General features: G+C 50.5%; 1 protein-coding gene across 1 annotated transcript; it reads right to left on the minus strand.

The window, feature by feature from the left end:
- Nucleotides 1-3,534: 3,534 nt before the first annotated feature.
- Nucleotides 3,535-26,129, minus strand: A3GALT2 (alpha 1,3-galactosyltransferase 2). Its single transcript, XM_013046308.2, has 5 exons — nt 23,641-26,129; nt 5,977-6,060; nt 5,686-5,775; nt 5,272-5,409; nt 3,535-4,562 (listed from the first exon to the last, which is right to left on the minus strand). The coding sequence occupies exons 1-5, from the start codon at nt 23,661-23,663 to the stop codon at nt 3,875-3,877; spliced, it is 1,023 nt and encodes a 340-aa protein (XP_012901762.1). The 5' UTR covers nt 23,664-26,129; the 3' UTR covers nt 3,535-3,874.
- Between the last annotated feature and the right edge of the window lie 45 nt (nt 26,130-26,174).

The raw sequence follows: 26,174 nt of genomic DNA on the forward strand, positions 1-26,174 counted from the left end.
AGTGCTTGGTGTTGGTTACCTTACAGCCCACTGTGTGTGGGCAGTGGGGGGGTGTCAGCAAACCAAGAGGGGTTTTTTGCTGAGGCTCAAGTTGCAATTAAGTGGCAGGAACACAAATTTCACCCATTTCACCCACAAATTTCATCTCATCCTGAGAAGCCTTTTGGGATGGATGGGGTCCACTGGTGAGGTTCACAGCTCCCACTCCCAGAGGGGCAGCCAAATCCCATTACCCTGCCTACCTTTGGGGGTCCATTATGAGTGCCCGGACTTGTGGGAGCAATTCCAATGATTGAGGGAATAAAGAAGTCCCCTTTGCATACAGCTTAGCCATGTGGGTCAGTGTTTTGATTGTCTGAGAGGGAAATGTGGGAATTAATTCCCCCAAAGTTTACCAAGGCTTGCCCTCCACTGGGCATCCTTAGACAGAAATGATTCTACCAAGAGTCACCATGGAGCTCACCTTCAGGAATTCACCCTGAGCCCTCATAGACATTGGGTGTCAAGACTTGGCTCCAAGTGATAGAAAGCCCAATCCAAACACGGATTTATTGGCTTACATAACAGAACAGTGCAGGTGTGAGGCCAGCCTCAGGGCCCAGTGGTGTCTCCAGCTCTCCACTTGGCTTTGTTCTCAGAGTCGGTTTCATCACCGGGCTCCTGTGGAGTCAGCAGCTCCAGCCTCCGGGCTCGATTTCTAGCAGTCTTTCTCCCAGAAGCCCCAGGAAAAGTCTGACTGGGGTCTTCCTTAAAGGAGATGTGATTGGGACTGGTTTACGTACAATCCCCGAACAAATCACTGTGACCAGAATGTTTGTACTTGATTGGCTGAGACCTAGAGCCCCTTTTTCTAAGTCTGGAACAGAGGGTGAAATCTCAATCTGTAGTACATCTCCCCAAAAGGAAATCAGACATATTAATATCTGGAGGGGGAAATAGGTGTGGAGTTGCCAGGAACTTGTTTTGGATAACTTCACAGACCTCATTGTCTTCTCTGAAATCGACCTCCCAAGGCCTTCTATGCTGTGAAGGGCAGCCATGTTTGTATCCCATGACCCGATCCCCGCCACAACTGATTGGCCAGCGGTGGACACCTGACTCCACTGCGGGAGCCTTAGACCAGAGCTACCTAGTGGGGCCCGTGGTGTGTACTGGCAATTACTGTTTATGAGAGTGGACTGGGCATACCTCTTCCCAACTCCACGTTCAGTGAATGTTGTACTTTGAAATCAGCCATGGTGGGATTCATACAACAGAAACTGGCAAAGGCTGCAAATGGGGGCTTTCTTATTCCCGGAAGAGTCAGTCGCTTAACGCTTACCAGCACACCACTGGCTCTCCAACCAGCTTCGCCAGTCCATGGTTGCGAGTAAGTCAGGAGATGGTGGACTCCTGAACCCGAAGACCGTGTGGTCCAGGGGTTGGGATGGGTGTTTGGCCAGACACAAGCAGGACAGAGGCAGACAGAAGCAGACAGAGATGGAGGAAGTAGCCGGAGAGCTTGTGTCGGACTCAGTTCCTGACTTCCCTTCTCCATCCTCTGGCCAGGTTTAATTTCCTGCTTGTTCTCACATCAGTGATTTTAAGTTATGGTGTGACATGGAGCAAGTTACATATGTAACCTCTCTGTACCTGATTTTCTCATATGTATGATGAGCAACATAATAGTAACCAATCTGTAGGGTGGATGTGAGGATTAAATGAATCCATATATGTCTAATGCCTAGAACTGTGCCTGGTATATCATTAAGTACCAGTGAATGTAATCATGACTGTTACTATTTGATGTGGCCTTGGTTAATCTAAGTCCCTTATGACCAGTGAAGCCTGACTAGACAGCTGATGATGTTTGGCAATTTCAGGGGGTGGCCACCCCCACAGACCTGGCCTGGCAGGGTGGGGCAGCAGGGCCAGGTGAAAATTTGACATGTAGGAGCCACACTCTGAGGACTGGGAGTCTGCTTTTCACCTGCCCGCCTGGAAGCCCTCAGGAGCTTCCACTGCCTCTGAGGCCCCCAGCTGATGCTGAGGACAGTGCTGATTGACAGTGACACGGATGGAGGTGGCTGAAGAAAGAGCTTAGCCCCGCCGTGTGATTCCTGCTTCTGCCCCAAGTGCCTCTAATGCCACCACCCCCGGTGAGGGCCTCTGGGTAAGACAAAGGAGAGAGACACTCCCAAGAGGTCATCTGTTCCACGGTGCATCTTCCTTGACCCTTCCCTGTCCTCAGGAAGGTCTCCACCCACAGCACGAAGCTGCCCCAGCGTAGCACATGGAAACCCCTGCCTGTGCCATCATTTCCTCTTCAAGACAGGAAATGGCTGTTCTCTTGGCAGAGCCTTTGCCCTGTGAACTTGCTGGAGAAGGGGAAAGGAAGAAGAGGGAGAAGGTAAATTACATTTTCTGGAGCACCAAAACAGCCTCCACAAGGAGGGTGATCGACATCCCCACTTGACATAGGAGAAAACTGAGACTCAGCAAAGGTAAGGGACTTGTCCACAGTCACGCGCAGAGTGAGAAGAGGAAGAGACCCCTCCCCCCCTCCCCCCGCCCAACCAGATCTTCCTAGCTCAGGTCTCTCATGGCCCAGGGGTGGTGAAGGTCGGTGGGGGTGGCCCTCGGTGAATATTACAGGGTAAGGTGGCGGACAAGTGCCCACCAGAGAAAGGGATGTTCCAGTTCAAAGTCATCAAGCGATAAGCTGTTCTTGGGCACACCTAGCCTGTTCTTGTCTCTCATCCAGAATCCAAATGGCCTTCTGGGTTTTGCTAATCTAGTTTGGGGTGGAAGGCACTGGGGGACTTCAAACTGTTTTTGAGAGGGGAGAGATCTCTTAAGTCATACCATGAATAAGTGGAATTTGCTTGTAGAGATGATCAGATTGTGAAAACCATCAGGGGTGATTTATCCTGGAACTGCAGTCCTTTGGAGGAACAGTGGAGGCTGTTAAAAATACAAGGTCTTTGAGAACACTACGTAAAGGATTCAGGGGACCTGGGGTGAAATCCCACCCTCCCAGGGCCTTAGTTTTCCCAACTGCTGCCTTCCCTGTCTCCTTGGCACTGTGACCACCGTTTCTGGAGGGCCTAATGATTTCACCTCCAGTTCAGAGCCTGTGTTTCTCCCCCACTGAGGATGAAGACTCTGGATAGCGGTCCTGGGTAAGGAAACTTATCCATCAGACAGCCCTATTGGCCCTGCATCAAGGAAATGCCCTATTTGTGGACAGTGCCCAGGAGAGAGGGCCATAAAGACACTTGGAATAATTTTATTACAATATTACTTAAATATGTACAAACTGTGTTTGAGGGCAGGGGAGGTGGAAGGGCAAAGCCAAGAACTCAGATGCCACCACGTTTCTCCTGCAGCGGAAGCTTTCTCCTTTTGGCCCAGAAGCTATTGTCTTTTCAGAGCGAGAGCCAAGGCTGGCTGTGCAGCTGCTGCCCAGACTGATTCACAGATTCTCTGTGTCCTCAGGCAGCTATGTTCCCTTTTCGTGTCTCAGTCTCAGTCTCCTTATCAAAAAGGGGGTTGGGGATGGCGGTGGGTGACGGGCTCTCCTGGAGGCATCAGCCGAATCCAGTAAGCTCAGAGGGGAAAGGTGTAGAGGCAGCCTGGCCAAGGCGCTGCTGCCCCATCGTCGTGTGCTTCGCTGCTGCTGGCGTCGTCGGTCCCTGTAGAAAGTGGGGGAAAGGGGATCTTTCCCTCCCAGCGAGAAACTCCCCAAAGGCCACGGCCCTCCTCCCACCGCCACGATCCCACGGCCGGGCCCCTGGCCGAAGCGGTCAGGGCTGTTTGCGTCCAAGCTCTCGCCACCCTGCGGGGCGCCCGCACGGCTTCCAGGGCCCCCATCCTGGCCCGGCGGGGCCGGGGCCTAGTCGCGCAGCGCGGCGTACTCCTTGGGCGCCCAGAGTAGGCGCGGCCGGCGGATCTCGGCCCGGCGGCCGATCTCGGGGCTCCAGCAGAACTCAGGCGACAGCACCTTGGCGGGCTTGTGCAGCCAGAAGAACTTGTTGAGGTGGCTCTCGTCGTGCCAGCGCGCCTCCAGGCCGCGCTCGCGGTCCCGCTGCAGGCCCCGCGCGCAGTGCGCCGTCAGGCCGCGCAGCGCCGCCACGCTGCCCCCGAACACCGCCGCGTGGTAGTAGAAGTCGCCGTCGCCTGGCGCCAGCGCGGCGGCGGAGCGCGCGTCGCGCTCGTAGGGCAGCAGCCGCCGCGGCCAGTGGTAGTGCCAGGCGTGCAGCTGCGCCACCGACTCGGCCAGCACTTCGGGCCCGAAGGCGCCGCGGAAGTGCTGGTCCACGTCCATGCAGAGCACGAAGTGCGCCTCGCGGCCCAGCCGCCCGCCCAGCGCTTCGTGCAGCGTGTGCATACGCTGCATGGACACGTCCTGCCAGCGCCGCTCGCGGGCCACGCGCTCCACGCGCAGCCGGCGGCCAGGCGCCAGAGCCACGCGGGGCACGGCGGCCGGGCGCTCGGTGAACACGTAGTACACCACGCGCTGGCCCAGCATGAAGTGCCGCTCAGCTGTCTCCAGGAAGCGGGCCAGGTACTTCTCCAGGTACCTGCCGGACGGGCGGGGCGGGTCAGGCTGAGCGCGGCGCCCACCCAGGATCCGGCTCCCGGCGCCAGCCCCCGCTCCACTCCGCAGTTCTCCAACCGCAGCTTTCCCGGCGGGCACAGATGAGTGCAGACTGCTTGCCTCTGCTGCCCAGAGAGGCCCTGGGTTCCTTCCCTTGAACGTGGGCTCCCACTACCTGCCTGGATCAACAGGGTGTCGCAGCACAGAGGCTGTGCTGGCCCTTTGGTCGACTGGGGGCGTTAGCCCTTGCCTCGTTAGGGCTCCGAGCCTTCGCTTACCAAGTCAGAGCCTTGATGCCGCAGGGACCTGAGGGAGCCCAGCTAGCTGCACAGAAGCCTGCGTGGAGACAGGTGCCCCACCGGTGTTCAGCGGTTGGCCATCCCAGGGGAGGCTCAGACCCTGGGGAGCAGCAAAGAGCCCTTCCTACGGAGCCCTGTGGGAATTCCTGCCCACAGAATCAGGAGCTATAAGAACAGCTGTTTTCAGTCCCTTACATAGATAACCAGGATCGTCCCTGGGTGGGAAAAGAACGAACGGTCCTGCCCTCTTCCTGGGAGTCTGGGACAAGAGGTGCTGTCTTTGACTCCTTCACTTGAGGATCTTGTGGCCCACGGGATTCCCCACCCCTACCTCACATGCACACCTGTTCTACTTCCTGCCTGGACAGCATGGCACCCCTCCCCAGACCTTACCTGCCTACAGCAAAGACAGTCAGACCAATGGTGAGGTTCTGCTGTAGAGCCTTTTGCTGGGCTGCAGCTGGGTCGAAGGTGCCATCCCAAATAATGGGGGCCCCCCAGGAGGTACAGGTCAGAACATCAGGCCGGGCCCTGGCCAGGGCAGGGATTGAGAGATAGGTCCATTCACCCACCCATTGGGTGCACGTTCACTTGCGCGCAAGTGACCCCAGCCCTGGGGACCCACAAATGGTTGTGTCCCAGCCCCTGTCCCTAGAGATCCCTAGCCTAGATTCGATAAGGAGGATCGGGAGATGTGTGACCTGATGGGGCCACCGGAAGGAGAACCCGGTCCCGCTGGGGTGAGGGATGTGAGGGCAGGGCCACTGGGCCAGAGCTCTGGAGGGTGTGTGGGCGTTGGCTCCTTACCAGGGATTCAGGAGACCCGTGAAGTTGTCTCTCAGCAGGGCCATTCTGGCAGAAGGGCAGACGCCCATGGGGATGAGGGCTTCCAGATGCCTGTGGGGTGGGGGCGGCAGTGAGGGAGGGGCATGACAGCCAGCTCAGGGTCCCTCCACTTTGCTCTTTGCAAGGAGGGAGAGCCCACAAGGCCAAATGTGCAGCCAAGACAGGCACCACCCCCACCCGCACCTGGAAGGAGCCGCTTTAACCCTGACCCTGCAGGTTCCCACATTGAGCACTGGGGGAGGGGGATTGTACCTGACTATGGGGAGCCCATACTGGAGCAGCCCTAGGAGGCCCAGCGCAAGGAGGATCAGCCAACAGAAGATTCTCTTCCAGGTCCTGGGTGGTGGGGAAGGGCATTAGCAACTCATTTATATACACGCATACACATGAGAAATTGTTTATGTAATTTTAATGTTTCACGTTTAGTTTTGAATACAGATCTACCCTATTCGCATGGCACAGACATTCAGAGGTACAAAAGAGTATACACAGTGCAGTCTTTCCTGGTCCCAGCCTCTCAGCCGCTCTGCGTGGAGGCAAGCCAGTACCACTCTTTTCTTGGGCCTCCTTCCAGAAGTGGTCTGTGCATGTACGGGCAAATATAAACGTGGTAGCACAGCAGATAGGCTGTTCTGCTTCTCGCACTTTCCACTACCTCCACCGACCATTGTCTTTGAGGCTTTTCCCTCTCAGTATCCGAAGGGCTTCCTGACCCTTTTCCCCAGCTTCCCGATATGCCGTTGATTGCATGAAGCCAAGCAGTCTGAGCAAGGCCTCTCACATAGTGCCAGCTTGGTACACTCTGACTGTGTTCTTACTCTTCTTCTTCCGCAGTGGACCCGCACGATGCCCTGGACATCCTCCCAACTCCACTCACTGCCCTACAAATCCTTCCGGAGTCTGGCTCTCCCAGTCTCTTTCAAGAAGCCTGCCTGGTCAGACGCTCCTGCCTCCTGGCCGCCTCTGCTACCCCTCTTTGCTTTTCATCAGCAGGTGTCTCTAGTAGGTAGCTCGGAGAGGCACCTCGCGGTGGCGGTGGTGTGTGCGTGCCTGCATCCACCTGCCCACCATCTCAGCACATGGCCCCTCCTTTTGCTCGATTGGCCAAGCCAGAAACCTGGCTGCTCCCCACCCCTCCCTCTCCCTCACCCTTGTCTGCTGTCAGTCCCCAGCTTGGGTTGACCGGGCCTCCTCGATGCCCTCCCCAAACCTGCGCTCAGCTCCTGCTGTGCCCCCAGCCCCTCCAGCGACTCTGCCTGCACGCCTGTCCCCGGGATTATTGGGACACCAGTTTCTCTGCTCCCAGCAGCTCCCCACACGGCCCCCAAAGCCATTCTGGAAAATGCCCGCCTGCCTTAACAGTGTCCCCATCACACGACCAATCCTCCAAGAAGAAATGCATCCGGGAGGCAAATAAGTGCAGAAATGCTCACCCTCACCAGTAACCAAAGACGTACAAGTTAGAACAGGTTGGCATGTTTTACCTGTAAAATGAGCTTTTTTTTTTTTTTTAAGATTTTATTTATTTATTTGAGAGAGAGTGTGTATGAGAGAGAATAAGCATAAGAAGTGGGAGGGTCAGAGAGAGAAGCAGACTCCCTGCCAAGTGGGGAGCCCGATATGGGACTCCATCCCAGGACTCCAGGATCATGACCCGAGCCGAAGGCAGTCGCTTAGCCAACTGAGCCAGCCAGGCATCCCTAAAATGAGCTTTTTCGAAAGAAAGAAAAAGAGCAGCACTGCAGGGATACAGTGAGGTAGACACTTTCATGCTGCCCATGGGGGTGAAGGCTGCTAGGTCTTTTGTGGGGAGCTCCTTAGCTCTGGGAATTGAATCCCCTTTTATCCAATCTCCCCAACTTCTGGGAACCTGTTCAGTAGGGAAAAAGTTGGTGCATGAAGATGTTCATGAGTTTCTGCTTATTCCGGCATTCACTCTATATTTACTAGGCACAAGCTCAGAATCAAGCACTTGCTAGGTCAAAGCTTCTGAGGTGAGCGAGGCACAGATCTCATCTTCAGGGAATGGAGTCAGGAGGATGTGGGTGGTCAGGAAGAGAGGGAAGGGGTCAGATGACAGATGGCAAAGAGATGAACACAGCACAGTAAAGGCTGCAATTAGTATAAATACAAGATACTCTGAGGACAAATTGGAGGGTGGCAACTGAGCCTTGAAAAATGGGGAGGAAGTCAGGGAGGCTTCCTGGAAGAGGAGGTGGCCTCTCTCAAGAAGGCAGCAGAGCGGGGAGGGAGGCCTATGAGAAGAAAACGAGCAATGTACAAAAGTGAGAGATGAGAGGAAGCTTGGGGTATGCACCACGCTGCGGGCCATTCTGCAGGGTGCAGTGCAGGGGGGAGTGGGGAGAGTGGAGGCGGGAGGTAAGCCAAGGCCAGATCACACCCCAACTTGCATTCCACGCAAAGGGGTATCATCTTGAGAACCACTGGGAGCCCTGAATACTTTCCCCAGGGAGTGGTGCAGTCAGATTTTTATCCGCAGCTGAGCTCTTAAGCCTGGACGCTGGGGATGCGGGAGCAGGGCTGGAGGCCAGAGGGTCGGCTCCAAGCCATTGTCAGCCCTCGGGGCTAATGGCCATGTGAGCCAGGGTGTTGGTTGTGGGGGTGGGTGGAGGAGTCAGTGATGAAGGGCTGTCAAAGTAGTGGGCTGGGCAGGACTTGGTCATGGTTCCAGGGCCTGAGTGTCCCGTGGGGTGGGGAGAGGAGTGAGCCGAGGTGCAGTGGTGGAGGCAGGGGGCCTGGGGCCTGGGAAGCTCCCAGAAATGCAACTGGAAAGAGGGAGGAGGACAGGAACCAAAGGGGCTCAGGGGCAGGGATCCATGGAGGACTGTGTGTTTCTTTTAGGAGAGGCACTTGGACTTGGCTGGATCCCCACGGAGGCCCCACGGAGAAGGCCTTGCATGGGCTGCTGCACAGGCCCCAGCAGTCAGCCCACGGACTGACTAAATCACCCTTTACTGGCAACTCTGTGGTCACATGGAAAAATGCTTACCCAGGAAGCTTCGAGGCCGGGGGGGAGGAGGGAAGCAGGTTCTAAAATTAATGGGCAGCATGATTATAATTTAGCAGGAATTAAAATATGCACCAGAAAATAAGGCTTAAAAAAAGGAAAACTTAAAAGTGTCGAGGCAGTAAGTTACAGTAGGGTTTTGTTTTCTTTTATTTTTCCCTTCCAGTTGTTTGTAATGTGCTTATATTGCTTTTTTAATGAAGGAAAAATACAGAGTTAGCAATTTAGAAAAACAACCACCACAACAAAGCTGTGTTAAGGCTTCCTGCTGTGTGCAAGACCGACTCTGCCCTCTTAGCCCTGTCCAGGGAAGCCTTCAGAGCCCAGCTCCCTCGCTACCCCACGTGAAGTGCTCTCACCTGACTTGGCTTTCCCACCTCTAGAAATGGAGACTCACAGCGGGCAGACCAAGGACAGTCTTGTAGCTCAAAGCAAATGGATGTCGGCAACCCCAGTGCTGAGCAGCAGGGAACTGGATGTTGAGTTAGGCACATCTATACCACGGAAAGACACGCAAGCCCTAAAAGGATGAGGTGGAGGTATGTGTACTCTCTGGAAAAGAGGTCCTGATGTAGTAAATGGAAAAGGGAACAACAGTATATACAGAGGCTGATCCCACTTCTGGGAGGGGAAAGTTCCACACCTGAGTACCCAGGCACTTACAGACGTGCAGATCGGTAGTCTTTTATAAACATGTAGGGAAAGATCGAGATCAGCACTGTTCAGTAGAACAATGTCAAGGTGCCTGGGTGGCTCAGTCAGTTGGGCATCTGCCTTTGACTCAGGTCATGATCTGATCCCAGGTCCTAGGATCAAGCCCTACATTGGGCTCGCTGCTTGGCAGGGGGTCTGCTTCTCCCTCTCCCCCTCTGTGTGCTCTCTTTCTCTCAAATGAATAAATAAAATCTTAAAAGAAAAAAAGGAGAATGTGAGCCACATGTATGAATTGAAATTTTCTAGTAGTCGCATAAAAAAATGTGAAACAGCTGACATGAATTTTAATAACCCAATAAATTTTAATTTAACCCAATATATCCAAAATATCATTTGAATGTATAATCGATACAAAATTGTGAAGATGTTTTATATTCTTGTGTTGCTCTAAGTCTAAATACCAAATTCAGTGTGTTTTTTAGATTTGTAGCACATTTCAGTTGGAATCAGCCACATTTCCGGTGCTTGGGAGCCACACAGCACTGGTGGCTGCCGTGCAGGATGGCATGATTCCAGAAGACGGACCAGTTAGTGGGGGGCTGAGAGTGAAGGGAGGAGGGAATTTCTACTTAATATACGTCTACCACGTAGAACGTCTGCCACGTTCTACCGTACAATGAGCTGGTGTTCCTTTTGTTGTTGCTAAAGGAGCAATGGGGCCCAAATGGAGTCACTCCTGCTGAGCCCCCCACCAGCAAAACAAACCAATTAGCACCTAACTGCAGTTTCAACTTGTCCCAGAAATATACCTTTAACCAGTCATCTGGAATTCCCTGGTCAGCCCTAGTGAGATTCTCCGCCTTCCCCCAGAGAAAAGTGACCCTGCTTGGATAGTCCACTCTTGGCTAGAAGCTTCCTTTCCCCCATCCCCTCCTGCTATAAAAGATTTCCATTTTGTATAGCTCCTCAGAGTTCTGTTCTGTCTGTCCAGATGAGATGCTGCCTGATTTATGAATCATTAAAGAAAGCCAATTTGAGGGCGCCTGGGTGGCTCAGTGGGTTAAGTCGCTGCCTTCCGCTCAGGTCATGATCTCAGGGTCCTGGGATCGAGTCCCATATCGGGCTCTCTGCTCAGTGGGGAGCCTGCTTCCCTCTCTCTCTCTTTGCCTGCCTCTCTGCCTACTTGTGATCTCTCTCTGTCAAATAAATAAATAAAATCTTAAAAAAAAAAAAAAGAAAGCCAATTTGATCTTCAAATGTACTCAGCTGAATCTTTTTTTTTTTTTTTTTTTTTTAACAGATTGGGTGGCACCGACAGGATCAAAGGAGACTTCTGGTGGCTTTGGGGACAATGAGAAACACAGACATGGTACCCGTGAGCCTTTTGAATTCTCTTTCTCCGTGTTTCTGAGGGAGGGCCTCAGGTAAGTTCCCCTTGGTTCTGAGCTCCACCGTCTTTCCTAACATCAAACTCCTGATCTCATTGGCTTTCTGGTCTGGGGCTGGTCAGCTTTGAGCGAGCACAGGGTTCCACCCAGAACCCAAGCCCCACGTCCTCGGTTTAGTCTGCAGTCCCCCCCGCCCCCAACTTGATTGGAACTCCCAGCACTTTGGTTCTGTCCCCAGATTCCGCACTGGGGCCCGCTGGTGGTAGCTGCTGGTCCCCGATCTTTTGGGCTTGTGATTCAGGCCTTCCCCCAGTGCCCACTTTCATGCCGGGAATCGCTGGTGGCGCACACGAGGCCTTCTGTCCACCACTGCGGATGACTGCTGGCGTCCACAGTCCCACTTCTGTGGTCACTTGGTTTCTGTTAACACTTATGTAAGATAGAGGCTGTCGCTAGTGGGAGTCGCAGAAGCCAGAAAGCTCCAAAAATTGGTGGGCATGGGTCGAGCATTTAAAAACTGTTACAGCACTTGCCACCTAACCTCAAAACTCATGTGTTAGGTTAGGTTGAGTTACTAGGTCTCCTGCCAGCCTTAAGAAAATTTCTGTGCAATGAGGAACAGTGTAAAACATCTCAAATTACCCAGTCCAGCAGCACGTCCCTTTCAAGTATTAGTTTGGTTCTGAGAGACTCCAAGGCTTTGTTATTATGAGACAAGAATAATGATAATGGGATCCTTAAATTCTAGAGTCAAGTGTGCCATCTTCCAGCACACTGACTCATTTCATGTCTAAGAACTACAATACTAAAAGATTGATATCTATGAAGTGGCACAATTTTACTGAAGCAGCCTAGAACTACAGTTGCCATTATGGAGAACATTCCATGTAGACAAGATCACTCATGTAAGAAGTGCACTTAAAGGCAAGGGTTCCCATGGCTCCCAAGGGCACCTGTGAGGGTCAGTTGGTTAAGCGGCCCACTCTTGATTGCTACTCAGTTCATGATCTCGGGGTTGCGGGATTAAGCCCCATGTTGGGCAACATGCTCAGCTTGTCTGCTTAAGGTTCATTCTCTCTCTCCTCCCTCCCCACTACCCACTCTTGCTCTTTCTCAAATAAATCTGAAAAAAAAGTGGGGTGGGGGGAGGTTTCCCAAATCAAACCAACTGAATGAGATAGATACCTATTTTATTTTATTTTTTTGAAAGATTTTGTTTAGGGCGCCTGAGTGGCTCAGTGGGTTAAGCCTCTGCCTTCGGCTCAGGTCATGATCTCAGGGTCCTGGGATCGAGTCCCACATCAGGCTCTCTGCTCAGCAGGGAGCCTGCTTCCTCCTCTCTCTCTCTCTCTGCCTGCCTCTCTGCGTACTTGTGATCTCTGTCAAATAAATAAATAAAATCTTAAAAAAAAAAAAGATTTTGTTTATTTTTTTGACAGAGATCACAAGTAGGCAGTGAGGCAGGCAAAGATAGGGAAGCAGGCTCCCCGATGAGCAGAGAGCCCGATGTGGGGCTTCATCCCAGGACCCTGAGATCATGACCTGAGCCAAAGGCAGAGGCTTTAACCCACTGAGTCATCCAGGGATGACTGGGATACCTATTTTAACTGGTATACAGAAGCTTCTCGAAGGCTTCAAGATCCCAGGATAGCTTCATTAAAAAAAATTTTTTTTTCATTGCAAAAGGCCAATGAAAATTTAGATACAAGATCATAAAAGTCTACTAAGCCATTTGTCTTCTAGCTGTAAGGGCTGCAAGGCCAGAGACTTAAAAGGGCACCTGGGTCTCCCACACTGTACCTTCCAGGGGCCCATCATTAAAACACTGGCTCAGGGACTGATGTCGCCGTTGTCATCAGTGGAGGAGCTGGAAGAGACATTGTCCTCAAAGGCCCTGTGCAAAATTTCCAACATCAACCTGAATGTCCTTTATCTACCCCCAAAGGTGGGCCCCCTTACTGGCCCCTCCCGGACTTCACAGATCTCCAAGGGATTCTCCCATACTTCTACCAGCAATTCCTTTAAACAGGAAAGGGGCAACTAAAGTTAAAACTAATTTTAACAACTGGCCAAATTCTGGTTGGTGCTGGAACGACACCCTCTACTTTAAACCTCACTTGCGGGGTACAGGGGTGGCTCAGTTGGTTAAGCATGCAACTCTTGATCTCAGCTCAGGTCTTGACCTCAGGGTTGTTGAGTTCAAGCCCCGTGTTGGGCTCCACACTGAGCATGAAGCCTACTTCAAAAAACAAACCTCACTCCAGGGGCCTGCAAGTGGGATCCTGGGAAAGACTGGAAGAAGAAGGCAGCTAAAGATGAGAATATTCTTCTTTTTTTTTTTTTTTTAAAGATTTTATTTATTTATTTGTCAGAGAGACATCACAAGCAGGCAGAGAGAGAGGAGGAAGCAGGCTCCCTGCTGAGCAGAGTCCGATGCGGGGCTCGATCCCAGGACTCTGAGATCATGACCTGAGCCAAAAGGCAGCGGCTTAACCCACTGAGCCACCCAGGCGCCACCAAGATGAGAATATTCTTACTAGAGCCAGCTCTCCTGGATCTCTTAGTACCTGGTAGAAAGAAAAAAGTAAGTTTTCACATTGTTCCTTCCTTTCTAAATCCAGGCCACTGGTTATTTATCTCTGGGAATGGCTCTAGATCTTGTGAAGATAATAACTTTTGTACCCTTGTTGAGGATAATTCTTGGGTTCATGCGGTTGTTGTGTGTGGGGCTTGATCCCAGGACCCTGGGATCATGACCTGAGCCACTGGCAAATGCTTAACTGACTGAGCCACCCAGGTGGCCCAATATTTGAAAGGATTTAGTAGTCTGTGGTCATAAATTTGGCCAAATTGGAAGCTGATATTCAGAGCCAGATGACTTTTTTTTTTAAAAGATCTCCTTCCTTAAGCTAATGTACTGGGGGGAAAGAAAATCTTTCCAGCATAGGTGGATGGTCATGTCAGTCCTTGGATGTCTTCCAGGCTACAACTCAATTCTCTGAGGAGTTAGAAGTAGCGGCCCTGGGGCGCCTGGGTGGCTCAGTAGGTTAAAGCTGCTGCCTTCTGCTCAGGTCATGATCCCAGGGTCCTGGGATGAAGCCCCGCATCGGGCTCTCTGCTCAGCAGGGAGCCTTCTTCCTCCTTTCTCTCTCTGCCTGCCCCTCTGCCTACTTGTGATCTCTGTCTGTCAAATAAATAAATAAAATCTTAAAAACAAAAAACAAAAATCAAGTAGCTATCCTTAGCCCACAAATCTTTCCAAGACCAGAAATTGCAGCTCCAGAAACAAGTCAAAGTCTACCCATTCTAGGGAGGGGCCTGACTTGCTTAGTTGGTAGAGCATGGGACTTGATCTCCAGGTCCCAAGTTCAAGTCCCAAACTGGGCATAGCATTTACTGAAAAATAAAATAAAACGGGCACCTGGCTGGCTCAGTTGGGAGAGCACGTGACTCTTGATCTCTGGGGAGTGAGCCCCACATTGGGTGCAGCGATTATTTAAAAAAATCAAATCAAATCAAAACGCACCTTTTAACAATTAATCTCGCTCCTATTTGTCTCAGAAGGCCTATGAGTGCTGTAAAAATTCTGGCTTTAGGGAACGCGTGTCCTTCCAGGAGCAGTTTGCTTTCTCTCCCTGTGCCTTTGAGATGTAAATGCTCTACCTGATCCTCACCAGGGACTGTCTTCCGGTTTAGGCCATCTCCTTGAAATGCAAACCGCAGGAAGTACCCTTGACCCTGAACAGGGCGTTAGGGGCCCTGACCGGCCTGGCTGTAAAAATCTACATATAATTTTTGACTCTCCCCAAACTTAACTACTAATAGCCTACTAGTGACCAGAAGCCTTACTAATAGATAATATAAACAGTTAACACATATTTTATATGTTGTATGTATTATATATTGTATTCTTACAATAAAGTAAGTGTTAGAGAAAAGAAAATGTTATTTAAAAAATCGTAAGAGGATATATTTACAGTATTGTACCGTGCTTACTGAAAAAAAAATCCATCCATTGTAAGTGGACCCTTATGGTTCAAAGCCATGTTGTTCAAGGATCAACTGTAATTCTTTTTTTTTTTTTTTTTAAGATTTTATTTATTTATTTGACAGACAGAGATCACAAGTAGGCAGAGAAGCAGGCAGAGAGAGAGGAGGAAGCAGGCTCCCTGCTGAGCAGAGAGCCCGATGCGGGGCTCCATCCCAGGACCCTGGGATCATGACCTGAGCTGAAGGCAGAGGCTTTAACCCACTGAGCCACCCAGGCGCCCCCAACTGTAATTCTTAACAGAAGTGGGGAGAAAAGGAGGAAAGAGGTCTGTAAAACATAGAAACTGCTATGGACATTCCCTTGCCCCAAATCTAGTCCACAGCTTCTATTAGATTACTTGTCAAGGACAAATCCTAATCTTAAGTGTCTTCTCCATGAAGACGAATAAAAAGCTGCAGCCATCTGAGCAGGTAAGATTAACTTGTTCCAACTCTTCCCTTATAACCTAGTGAGTTTTACATCACCATACTGGTTTCTTGGCTAAAATTTTATTTTTTTTTTAATTTTTTATTTTTTAGAGCAAGGGAGAGAGAATCTTGAGTGACTCCATGCCCAGCATGGAGCCCAACCCAGGGCTCTATCTCATGACCCTGAGATTGTGACCTGAGCTGAAATCAAGGGTTGGGCACCTAGCCGACTGAGCCACCCAGGTGCCCCTTGTGGCTAAAATTAAAAAAAAAAAAAAGAAAAAGCTATAAGGTCTCTGCATCCGTCTATATGATCAAAGTGTTTAGATAGGTGTATTTTCTATTACAAACCATACCGACCACATTGATTTGTACAAGAGCTCGACTTAACTGGCTTTAAAAAAAAGTAAGCACTTACATGAAGTAAGTATTCCTGAAATTCTCAAAAATATAATAGAAAATAACCCAAATACTTTTCAGCTTCATGTGATCTGGGAAAATATTCAGTATTAAAGCTAGTTTAAGTTTGGTTTAATTAAGTACGTCTTTAGAGTTATCAGCATTAAATACCAAACAGACACACAACTTTTATTCTGCTTGGGTTTCACTAATAAGCTTATATCTCGGTTACAAAAATTTGTCAGCCTGAAAAAAAACTTAGGATGATAACCAACTTTGATGTCTGTAATGATGTTTTTGTGGGTAATCTGTTAGACTCAATTATTTAAACAGATATAAATGGGACAAGAATTTCTAGGTGAACTTTTCAGCAAATAGTTTCCCCCCCAATTTTTTTTTTTTTTAGATTTTATTATTTATTTGTCAGAGAGAGAGAGCGTGCACAAGCAGGGGGAACAGCAGAGGAAGAAGCGGGCTTCCTGCACAGCAAGGACCCTGATGCAGGGCTTGATCCCAGGTCTCTGGGATCATGACCTGAGCCAAAGGTAGATACTTAACTGACTGAGTCACCCAGGCTTCCCAGTCTCCACAATCTTTTGACTCCTCAACATTTTAAAGTTTTGCTAAGGTACGTGATGAGTTCAATCAAACTCACTGAATATCTAGACCATCTCAAAACAAAATAACATGTGCTACATTGGAAAATTTACTATGAAGAACATAATACTTTTAGGAATATGAAACATATTCATAAGATTGCCAGTAACAGCCCATTCACAATTGTTTAAAGCTATAAGAAATAATACAGTTCTCTGTACGAAACGAAAGCAGCATGTGCATTTTCGGGAAGAAAAGGTATAAGGAGTGGAAATGCATTTTTGTTGAGGGAAAAGAAAGTAATTTTGTCCTACAAGTAAGGCTGGTTATTTGGAATGGGAAAAACAGGACGAGATCTGACTGTAAAAAACAAGGTGGCAGATGGTGTGTACAAAAGGAATCTTGGGAAAAGGATTTTATGTGTGGTCAAGATAGCTAAGATTGGAATGGATATGCATTTTAAAAAATGAATTAATGAATGTTAATCCCCAAAGTGCACAGGTACAAAATGAAAATTGGTTTCCTCTCTGTTAAAAGGATGGAGTTTTCTAAGCCTATAGGTCTGCCGCTGATAAGAGATTGTACAGGGTTTCCTTTACCTTCAAGTGATCTGCCTGGAAATGAAAGATTTTGTCCTCTCAAAATAATTTCCCGTGTCTCATATCAGATCTCTGGTTACTTAAGAAAACCCAGACTTCTCTGTTAGGAAAGCTTGGGGCTTGTTTTTGTTTTAGGACTCCTTAACTCTCAGTAAATCTCTGCAGACCCTGTAATCGTCATTATGGGTAAGCAGATAACCAAATTATGCTTCACAACGACCTATGATCTTATTTGATCAAGTTTTTAAAAACTTCTTTATATCTTCGGGGGTGCCTGGGTGGCTCGGTTGGTTAAATGTCTGATTGTTTCGGCTCAGGTCATGACCTCAGGGTCCCGGAGACCGAGCCCCACATCAGGCTCTGCGCTCAGCGTGGAGTCTGCTTACAAACCTCTCTCCCCCTGCCTCTCCCCCTCTAAAAAAAAAAACCACCAAAAAGCCCCCCAAACCCTTTGATATCTTCTACAAATTCTGGGTCCCCCTTCCCCCTTAATATAATTCTAAAAGAAGTCTTTTTTTAAAAGATTTTATTTATTTATTTGACAGACAGAGATCACAAGTAGGCAGAGAGGCAGGCAGAGAGAGAGAAAGGGAAGCAGGCTTCCAGTTGAGCAGAGAGCCCGATGTGGGGCTTAATCCCAGGACCTTGGGATCATCCTGAACCGAAGGCAGAGGCTTACCCACTGAGCCACCCTGGCGGCCCTGTCCACAGCCATTTTTAAGTCTTTTGTCATTTACAGATGGTTCAGTTTTACTGTGATGCTTTTGCAAACATGTTTCAGCTTTGAGGAGATTCAGTATAGATTTCTAATAACTTTAAGACCATAAAACTGAAATGGGTAAAAAAATTTCAGAACTAATAGGGAAACTGGATTCAAACGGAATATGTATTAATGACATGGGACAGAATAACCAAGGAGTATGATTATTTTTTATGACTTTTTATCTGAAACATTGCTGGTTCCTTAATATTTTGTTTTTCCATATTTAAGGAAACCTTTTCTCTTCAACTGTATGATTTGCAGCAATTCAGTAAAGTATACTTTTGTAGACAAAGATGAAACATGTACTTTTTTCTCCTACCTGATCCCCTCCCGAATTCAGAAACTCTTGAGTGTTCTTTTCATGGCTCTATAGTTAGTTATTTGCCTAAGTTCTATGAGAATCTGTTCTCATAAGAAGACACAATTGGAAGCACTAGTTATATTACCAAGGTTTTGACTGATAGGAATTCACCTGAACTATAGGCATATCAGGTAGAATTTAATGGTGAGTCTTTGGCTTGGCTTCCTGCCTGAGAGACTTTAAAAAGTTCAATCTGAGATCCCTTATGAAAAATTTCAGCAGTTGTTGGGCATCTGCCTTCAGCTCAAGTCATGATCGCAGGGTCCTGGGATGGAGGCCCCCGTGGGGCTCCCTGCTCAGCAGGAAGCCTGCTTCTCTCTCTCCCACTCCCCCTTGCTTGAGTTCCCTCTCTCAGTGTCTGTCTCTCTGTCAAATAAATAAGTAAAATCTTTAAAAAAAAAAAAGAAAAATTTCGGCAAAGCAGTCTTAAGACGGGCTTGAATGGTCAACCACTATTCTTACTGCACCTACATAAATAATCAGGTCAACTTAATGCAAACAGATTAGTTTAACTGTGATTATATTTGGCAAATAGGGGTAATGGTAGAGGGAAAAATTGTGTTTGCTCTTTGTAGATCTTGGATTCTGAACCTGTTTATTGTCTTTGACATCTTGTTAAATGCCTGTAAACAGAATTAGGTCCTCAGTTCTTCTACTTTCTTCAAATATATGACTATGACTTTCCAAATGAATGTTTCCAAGTTTCTCCTGCCCTTCTGACTTGGGAGTTACCGCGCCCAGAGATGGCCCTGAATCTCCTTGGAAGGGATTATACCAGGTCCTCCTCACTACCCCGATGGCAGCCAAACTTCAGGGACTTGAACCTTGGGTACACAGCTCACAGCTAAAGAAGGCTCCACCTGGCCGCTGGGTCTGCACAGATGCTGGGGACCCTCCAAATCACATGGACAAGGAAAAGTAGCCTACATCCAGGCAGACTGCTCCCACCCGAGGCACCAGATCAAGACTCCCTACTTTCAGGACAAAACCCTTACTTCTTTTCTTTCCTTCCTTTATTCTAGCATTGGTCTGGAAAGATAACACCTTCATCTGTATCTCCTGGGCCATTGCGAAAGGGAGGTAACCTTTCAGACTTCTGGATTTGTCTTTAAAAACCCTGGTCTGGCCATGAAGGCAGAATCCATTCACAATGCCACCTTCATGGAAGTGGACTGTGCTCCCACAGGGTCTGTCTTTGTGGCAGCTTTCATCATCCCCTTTGGGCCTTTGAATGCCTACAGGGGCAAGCACCCTCTCTAAGGCCCTTCACAGTTAGGTAACTGTGCCCCTAACTGTCACAAGCAAACCCAGACACCCCATTGGTCAGCTCCCCTACATTTACATCATTAAGTTAGAAAGGACCTACCGGGCGGCTTTTGTGATTCAGGATTTCCTTCCTTTGGCAGGTCCCTAACTCCCTGGTTTAGGAGTGAATACAAATGAGGCTGTGATCAGGTCATTCTCCTTAACTCTTGAAAGTGTGGCAAAAATCCAGGGCTGGAGCACTAGCTGCACAGTGAAAATCCTTAGACTCTCTGGCCAGAGTTGTTTTCGTTTCTAAGTTTTTATTCATTTATTTGCCAGAGAGTGAGAAAGAATAGAGCAAGAGAGGAAGCATGGGGGGTGGCGGGGGCAGAGACAGAGGCAGAAGCAGATTCTCCGCTGAGCAAGGAACCCGATGTGGGGCTCCACCCCAGGACCCTGGGATCATGACCTGAGCCTAAGGCAGAGATGCTCTATCAACTGAGCCACCCAGGCGCCCCTTGGGAGCTGTTTCTGATAATAGGGCAGCCTTTGATGAACTTTGAGCTGAACACAGAGTCAGGGCTGTGCCCAGCACCTCCCGCTGCCCTGGGATGAACACTTCTGGGGAAGCCAAAACTGACTTCTGGAAGGGCGCCAAGCAAGCCATTTGGCTTACAAAGGTAACCCCTTGTGGCTCAGATGGTTAAGCCTCTGCCTTTGCTCGGGTCATGATCACAGGGCCCCACATCGGGCTCTCTGTTCAGCAGGGAGCCTGCTTCCCACCCCCCTCTCAGCCTGCTTCTCTGCCTACTTGTGGTCTCTCTCTGTCAAATAAATTAATAAAATCTTAAAAAAAAAAAAAAAAAAGGTAAACCCTTCCTTGGGGTCTTACTTTACCTTACTTGATTTTGATGGATTTGGGTCTTGGGGCCTATGCCTCCTGCGCGTTCTCTAGACGAGAGAAGTGTCCCGCAGATGATAATCACAGTAGTAATCCTGGGGCACTGTCCTCTCTCAGAAGCTTTACAGGCACGTTCGAAGGCCTGACCCCCAAGCAAATGATCTCCCTGAGACCGGGGCATTAAGAATGTTGTGAACGTCTAACTTAAACAGTGTGAGCCTGACGTCATGACCTGCGAGTTCACACAGAGCAACAGCAAGCGGCGGGAGAGCTTCGCAGGGACGGTTGGGAAGGGCACCCACGCCTTACGGTTTCATCTCCATTAAACCAAGAATCCGATCAAAAGGAGGGAACTGTTGTAAAAGAAACAGCGGGCCCCAAATGGAGCCACAGACACTCAGCCCCCGTCAGCCAACCAACATTCAGGATCTAACGTAACTTCAGTTCCAATTTCTCACAGGAATCTATCTTTTAACCAGTCAGTCTGGAATTACCTGGTCAGCCCTAGCGAGGTCATCTGCCTGACAGACCCCGAGCCTTCCCCCAGAGGAAAGTGACCCTGCTGGAAATAGTCCATTCTTTGCTAGAAGCTCCCTCCCCCCATCCCCTCCTGCCTATAAAAGCCTTCCATTTTGTAAGGCTCCTCAGAGCTCCTTTCTGTCTGCTGAGATGAGATGCTGCCCGGTTCATGAATCATTAAAGAAAGCCAATTGGATCTTCAAATTTCCTCAGTGGAATTTTTTTTTTTTTTTAATGTTGTCTAACGGAAGAAATGAATGTCTGTTTCTTCACACTCATCTCTTGTCCGGCTTCACCACCTCGTGTTCTAGTCACCCTGAGGGCTGCCTCTCCTTCTCTGGCTCACTTCACCTCCGGCGTTCCTACAACCCCCTCCTCATGTTCCATAATTTGCTCAAAGAACAGGTCACATGTCTCAGGGGGGCACTTTACTCGCATTTCCTGGTTTATTTATGAATAACCTGGTGAAGGGCTACATAGAAGGACGTCCAGAATGGTCTAGAGCTTGGGAGCGTCTGTCCCCTCACAGCTGGAAGACGCCACCCTTGGAGCATTTGGACCCCTTCACGAACCCGGAAACTTTCTAAACACTGCTGTTCAGGGCTTTTTATGACCCAGTGTTCAGCCCCACCTTCCCTCCCTTCAAGGTGAGGGTGAGGCCGAAAGTTCCAAGCCTCTAATGCCTGGGTCTCTCTGGCGACTGGGCCCATCTTGAGGCTATGGAGGGGCCTACCTTAAGTCACCTTATTAGCATAAACTCAGCTGTGACGTGGTGACATGGCTTATTAGGAAGAGCAAAACACGTTCCAGTCACTCAGGAAATGCCAGGGTTGAAAGACTCCCTTCTGGGCTGGGAGCACAGGGAAAAGACCGAAAGTCGTCTTAAACCACACCCTTGATCAGAGTTCCCTCCCGGACCTGGCAAGGGGCCGAATCACTGTTGGGACTGTTCTGGGCATCATGGGTCCAGTGACAGAGGACACTTGGGGGGACTCGTACCACATGCTCTTTCCACCTGGGTGTCTCCCAGGGCGCCTCATATTTAATGGCCAAAAGGGAACTCTCGATTTTCCTCAGAACCCTGCTCTCCATTCACATCTCCTCCATCTTGGTCAATGACATCATGACGTCCTGTGTTCTCTGTGACTGGTCCCAGTTACCTGAGTGGGGCCCCTTCCCCTCCCCTCACAGCTGTCAGTTACCGAGTCCTCCGGCTTCTGCCTCCTTGCCAGAGCCACAAGCTCCCTTGTCCCCACCCCACAGAGCCATTCCCGCCTCACTGCTTCTCATTGGGATTCCTGTGTCTGACTTGCCTTTGTGTCTTCCCCACCTCTGTGGTGTTTGCTCTTATTTTCCTACCAATCACCACAAAGTTCCAGAGGATACTTCCCAACACCCACCTTCCTTGTGACGCCTTCCTCAATGCCCCCACCAACACCTGCCACCAGGTGCCTCTCAGACCCAGGCAGACCTCTCCTCCAGCACATGCCCAGCCAGACTCTGTACCTCTGCCCCACCAGCCTGTGCGCGCCTCTTTTCTTGGACTTCATATTCTCGGTGCCAGACCTGAGAGCCTGCCTGGTGGCTGGTGGTAGTGATGACTGTTTAGCAAAGGAATAAAGCAACGAATGGTTTTCTCATTCTCTTTCCCAGCTTTCTTAAGACTCCCAGTCTTTCTTAAGACTGTGTGCTTCTGTGTTAAGTCTACACTCTTTACAAATAATCCCGGACATTGTTTAGGAGGCAGACCTTCTGCCTGCTGAGTGTTTTCTGTCCCTATCTCATGGGGGTCTTCCCCCAGGCCCTTGAAGGAGATGCTGTTGACTGTCTCCACCTTATGAGGAAACTGAGGCTCAGAAGCGTTCAAGTACTTGCTCAGGCTTACCCAGCTGGTTAAGCCGCAGAGCTGAGGTTTGAACCGAGGTCTGATTCCAAAGCCAGAACATAGCATCTGGGGCTCCTTAAGACCAGGCCCCGCTCAGCCCTGAGGCTTATCTCCCAGGGGTCTCTGGCTGTGTTGTTATCCCCCCAAGGCACCTCACGTTCCCACTGGTGTCCCCTGCAGAAAACTTTCTCTCCCCTCCCGTGCTCACACCTCACGGGGCCGCTGGAGGGAGGGCGGCAGTACTACCCCCAGAACAGACCCCCAGAGGGCAAAGTCAGCTACTGGGACAGGAAAAGACTGGAATCAACCTCTCTCGGCCCCCAGGTGTCTTGAACTTTTAGCCAGCCCATTCCCAACCTGGGTGGGGAAAGCTGATGCTTATCTTGGGCGCTGGGCCTCGGCCAGGGCAGCCAGGTGGAGCGGGCCCCAACTGGCGCGGGTGAGGGCTCAGAGGGTGCCCGGATCTAGGCCTGTGGTAGGCACCTGCCAGCTCCCACTGCCCCCTCCCAGGCCCCGGCTCAGCAGCCCTTAGTCCATAGGGGCCTCTGCCTGTCCCATACTCCCACACACCTTGCTCAGCTGTTTTCAGAGGCACCCCCTTCACCCCACCTTTCCCACCTGCACAAGGTGGTCCCTCAAGCCTGCCCTGTGCTCTGCCCTCTACAGCCTCCTGGCTTTCAAGAAGGGGCTGAAGATCAACCATTAGTTCTTAAGTGGGAATAAGTTTCAATCGTGGACGGTCAGTCCCAATAGGACCAGAGAGAGCTCTTGGCTATGGTGAGGGCCACAGCCCTAGGTCTTCCTCCTTTCGCTCACCAAGGGGGCTCGGAGTTAGGGAAAGCAAGAGGAGCTACCCAGCTCTCCTGACAAGATCCACGAGATCTCTCATGATGCAGTGTCGTCCCCCACCCCGCACCCTGCCTCATTGACTGTCTCGACCCCTTGAACAAGGTCCTCTTTCAGAGTCCCCTTCTCCCAGGAGCACCATGGCTCAGCTGGTACTCAGCAGGCCGGCCTTTGTGCCTCTTCCTTCACTGTTCTGGCCACCAGGCTGGGCTCCTCTCAGGTCTGCTGTCCTGCCCCATCTTCCCCCACACACGGGCAGTGTCTCCAACTCACCTGAGTCTCTCCCTGAGAGCCATGTTCGAGAAGCTGGGAAGACAGCTGGCCCAGAAGAACTCTCCAGCTCGGAGCCAGGGTAGAAATGACCAGTTCCTGGTGACTGGGACAAAGCAGCTCCAAGCCAGCTGTCAGAAACCACACCCACAGGAGCGGGCAGAGAGAACTGCCTGGAGAGGGACTCCCTTGGGGGGGGCGGTGCCTGCTGGAGGAAGCTGGCCCCAGGATGGGGTGGGGGCCTGGAGCCCCTTTGGCGCCAATCACCTGGAAGAAGGTAGATCTGAGTAAGGCCAGCGCTGGTTGGCCCGAGGTTCTGAGCTAATTTGTATTGACTTCTCTTACCTGCCCGAGGGTCCCTGTTGTGGCGGGTCAGTGTCTTGGAGCCCTGGGAAAGGTCTGTGGGTCGGGCTCTGGTATTTCCCATCCAGGGAAAATCCTGTTCTGCACGGAGCTTCAGCCAGATCTCAAGGGCACTGGTCGCCTGAGTATGACCTTGGAGAACTCACCATAAAATGGGGTGCATATGCCAGTCGCCCAGGACAGGATAAGAGCCGCACAAGATAGAGGATATGAAACCGTTCCGTAAGGTTTACACTGGGCAGGATTTTTTTAAAAAGTGCAGATTGTGAGCCCTTCAGAAATCAGTTTTGCAGATCATGGATCGTGACCAAGATTTAAAAGGTATGAACAGGAAGGGAATTGAAAGGAAAATATCAGAATGTACATAAGGGTAGGTATTGTTTTGTGAAGTTGTTGCTTCGAATACCTATACTCAAGTGCGCGTATGAGAGTGGGAAACGTTTTTCTAAACCGTGGCTCGTGACCAAAAAAGGTCTGCACAATTCTATGCAAAGTGTAAGCAACAGGAGTAAATGCAGGTTTTCCTGCCCTCTGAAAGAAGTGTTCTTTCTGGAAACTTCCATAAGCAGAAAGGACGTAAAGTGACGACGGTTTAATTTCATCATTAATTTATACGGAGAGTGCTTTCAGGGTTCCCAGACCCAGAAGGTAACCCGTCCTGGGCTTTTCTGCTATGTTAGGACATACCCTGCTAACAGACACAGGAACAAGGGGAGGCAGAGTCCTGGGGGCTGGGATGCCGACCGCCCCGGGGAAGGAGCGTAGGCTTCCATCTGCGGCTCGCTGCTGAACAGACGCTGAACTAGCTATTTTCACTTTTTTGCCTTTTTTTCCCCCCAGAACAGCAAAAACCTTGGGATTTGTTTTGGTCCATGAAAATAGGGACTCGTGTAGGTCTTTTGTAAAAGTAAAGTGGCCTAACAATGAGCTTTCGCAAGTGGGGAGATCTACCTGGATTTAAAGCATCGCCCTTCACACGCAGAGAAGGAATGGCACCGGTGTTTGCCTGTGTCAGTCCCCTCGACGGCACCACAGCCTCTTTTCGGAGGAGTTGGTGCCCTTGTCCCTCACCACAGGTGTTTGAACAAACTCAGGAGAGGCCTGGCTTTGACTTTCCCCAGAAGAGAAAAGGGGGTTCCAGGGTGCAGAGACTTGCCCTCACCCGCGGGGACCTCGGGGCGCCTGCCCAGCAGTACCCCGCACCCTCCCACTTTCCCTGGGGCTTGGCCCCCCCAGGCCCTGGCCCAGAAACCCCTCCAGTCCCGGCTCTGCCCTCTGGGTCATCACAATCACCCGCAGGTTTTTCTCCTCCTCCTCCTCCAGGTACTAGTTACAATTTAACTGGCTTTCCGCAGAGGTATTATCAAATCCTAAAAGTGATTGTGCCTAATCTTCCTGGGCCCCGCCCTTGGAGACTGATTCAGTGGGGCCTCAAACCCACATTTTAAACTGGCAGAACCACAGCCTTAAGGAAAAACCCAGAGAAGGGAAGGTGCAGGAGGCCAGGTTGCCTCCCTCTTCCCCTCCCCAGGGGTATGAACAGGAGTGTAAGGGGCTTTCACGCAGGGCAGAGGCTGCTTTGCTCACCATGTGGCCCAGTTCACAGTGGCACAGGGTGACACAAGCCACTGTTGGCCGTACCCATCTGGGCCACCCCACCCAATTTCTCATCCCACATCTGCAACCGTCCCCCCTGCCCACCTCTGCCTTGGCGTGGCTGCCTACGTCTGCAGTGCCCCCTTCTTCTTTATTCAAGGCTTAGCGTCACCTCAGTGAGGACAGTGACTCGAACAATGAGCTATCCCAGCATCCAAAAAGTGCTCAGCAAGTGCAGAGTGAACCAGAGCCATCCCCAGGGTGCTCATCCCAGACCGGGAGCTGCCGACAGCAACAACCGAGGGGGTGTACTTGCCGATGGAAGAGTCTGGGCTCTGCCTTCTCTGCTGCAGACATCCCCGGCCCAGCAGCATTACGGCTCCCCTGTGGGAAGTGGGTGGGGCACAGGGGCTCAGAGCTGAGGGGCTCTAGAGGCTACCATTCCAAGGGCCACTTGTGAAAATGAGGCTGTGTCTGTGTTTCTCGATGGGGTTGAGGGCACCCTCAGATGACCTGGTCCCTGCAAAGTGTGGAGGGTACGCGGTCTAGTTAAGGAGATTGTCCCTCCCCCAGCCCAG

This window comes from Mustela putorius, unplaced genomic scaffold (genome assembly GCF_011764305.1).
Source record: "Mustela putorius furo isolate JIRA1106 unplaced genomic scaffold, ASM1176430v1.1 tig00003853_pilon_pilon_pilon, whole genome shotgun sequence".
NCBI classification, from domain to species: domain Eukaryota; kingdom Metazoa; phylum Chordata; class Mammalia; order Carnivora; family Mustelidae; genus Mustela; species Mustela putorius.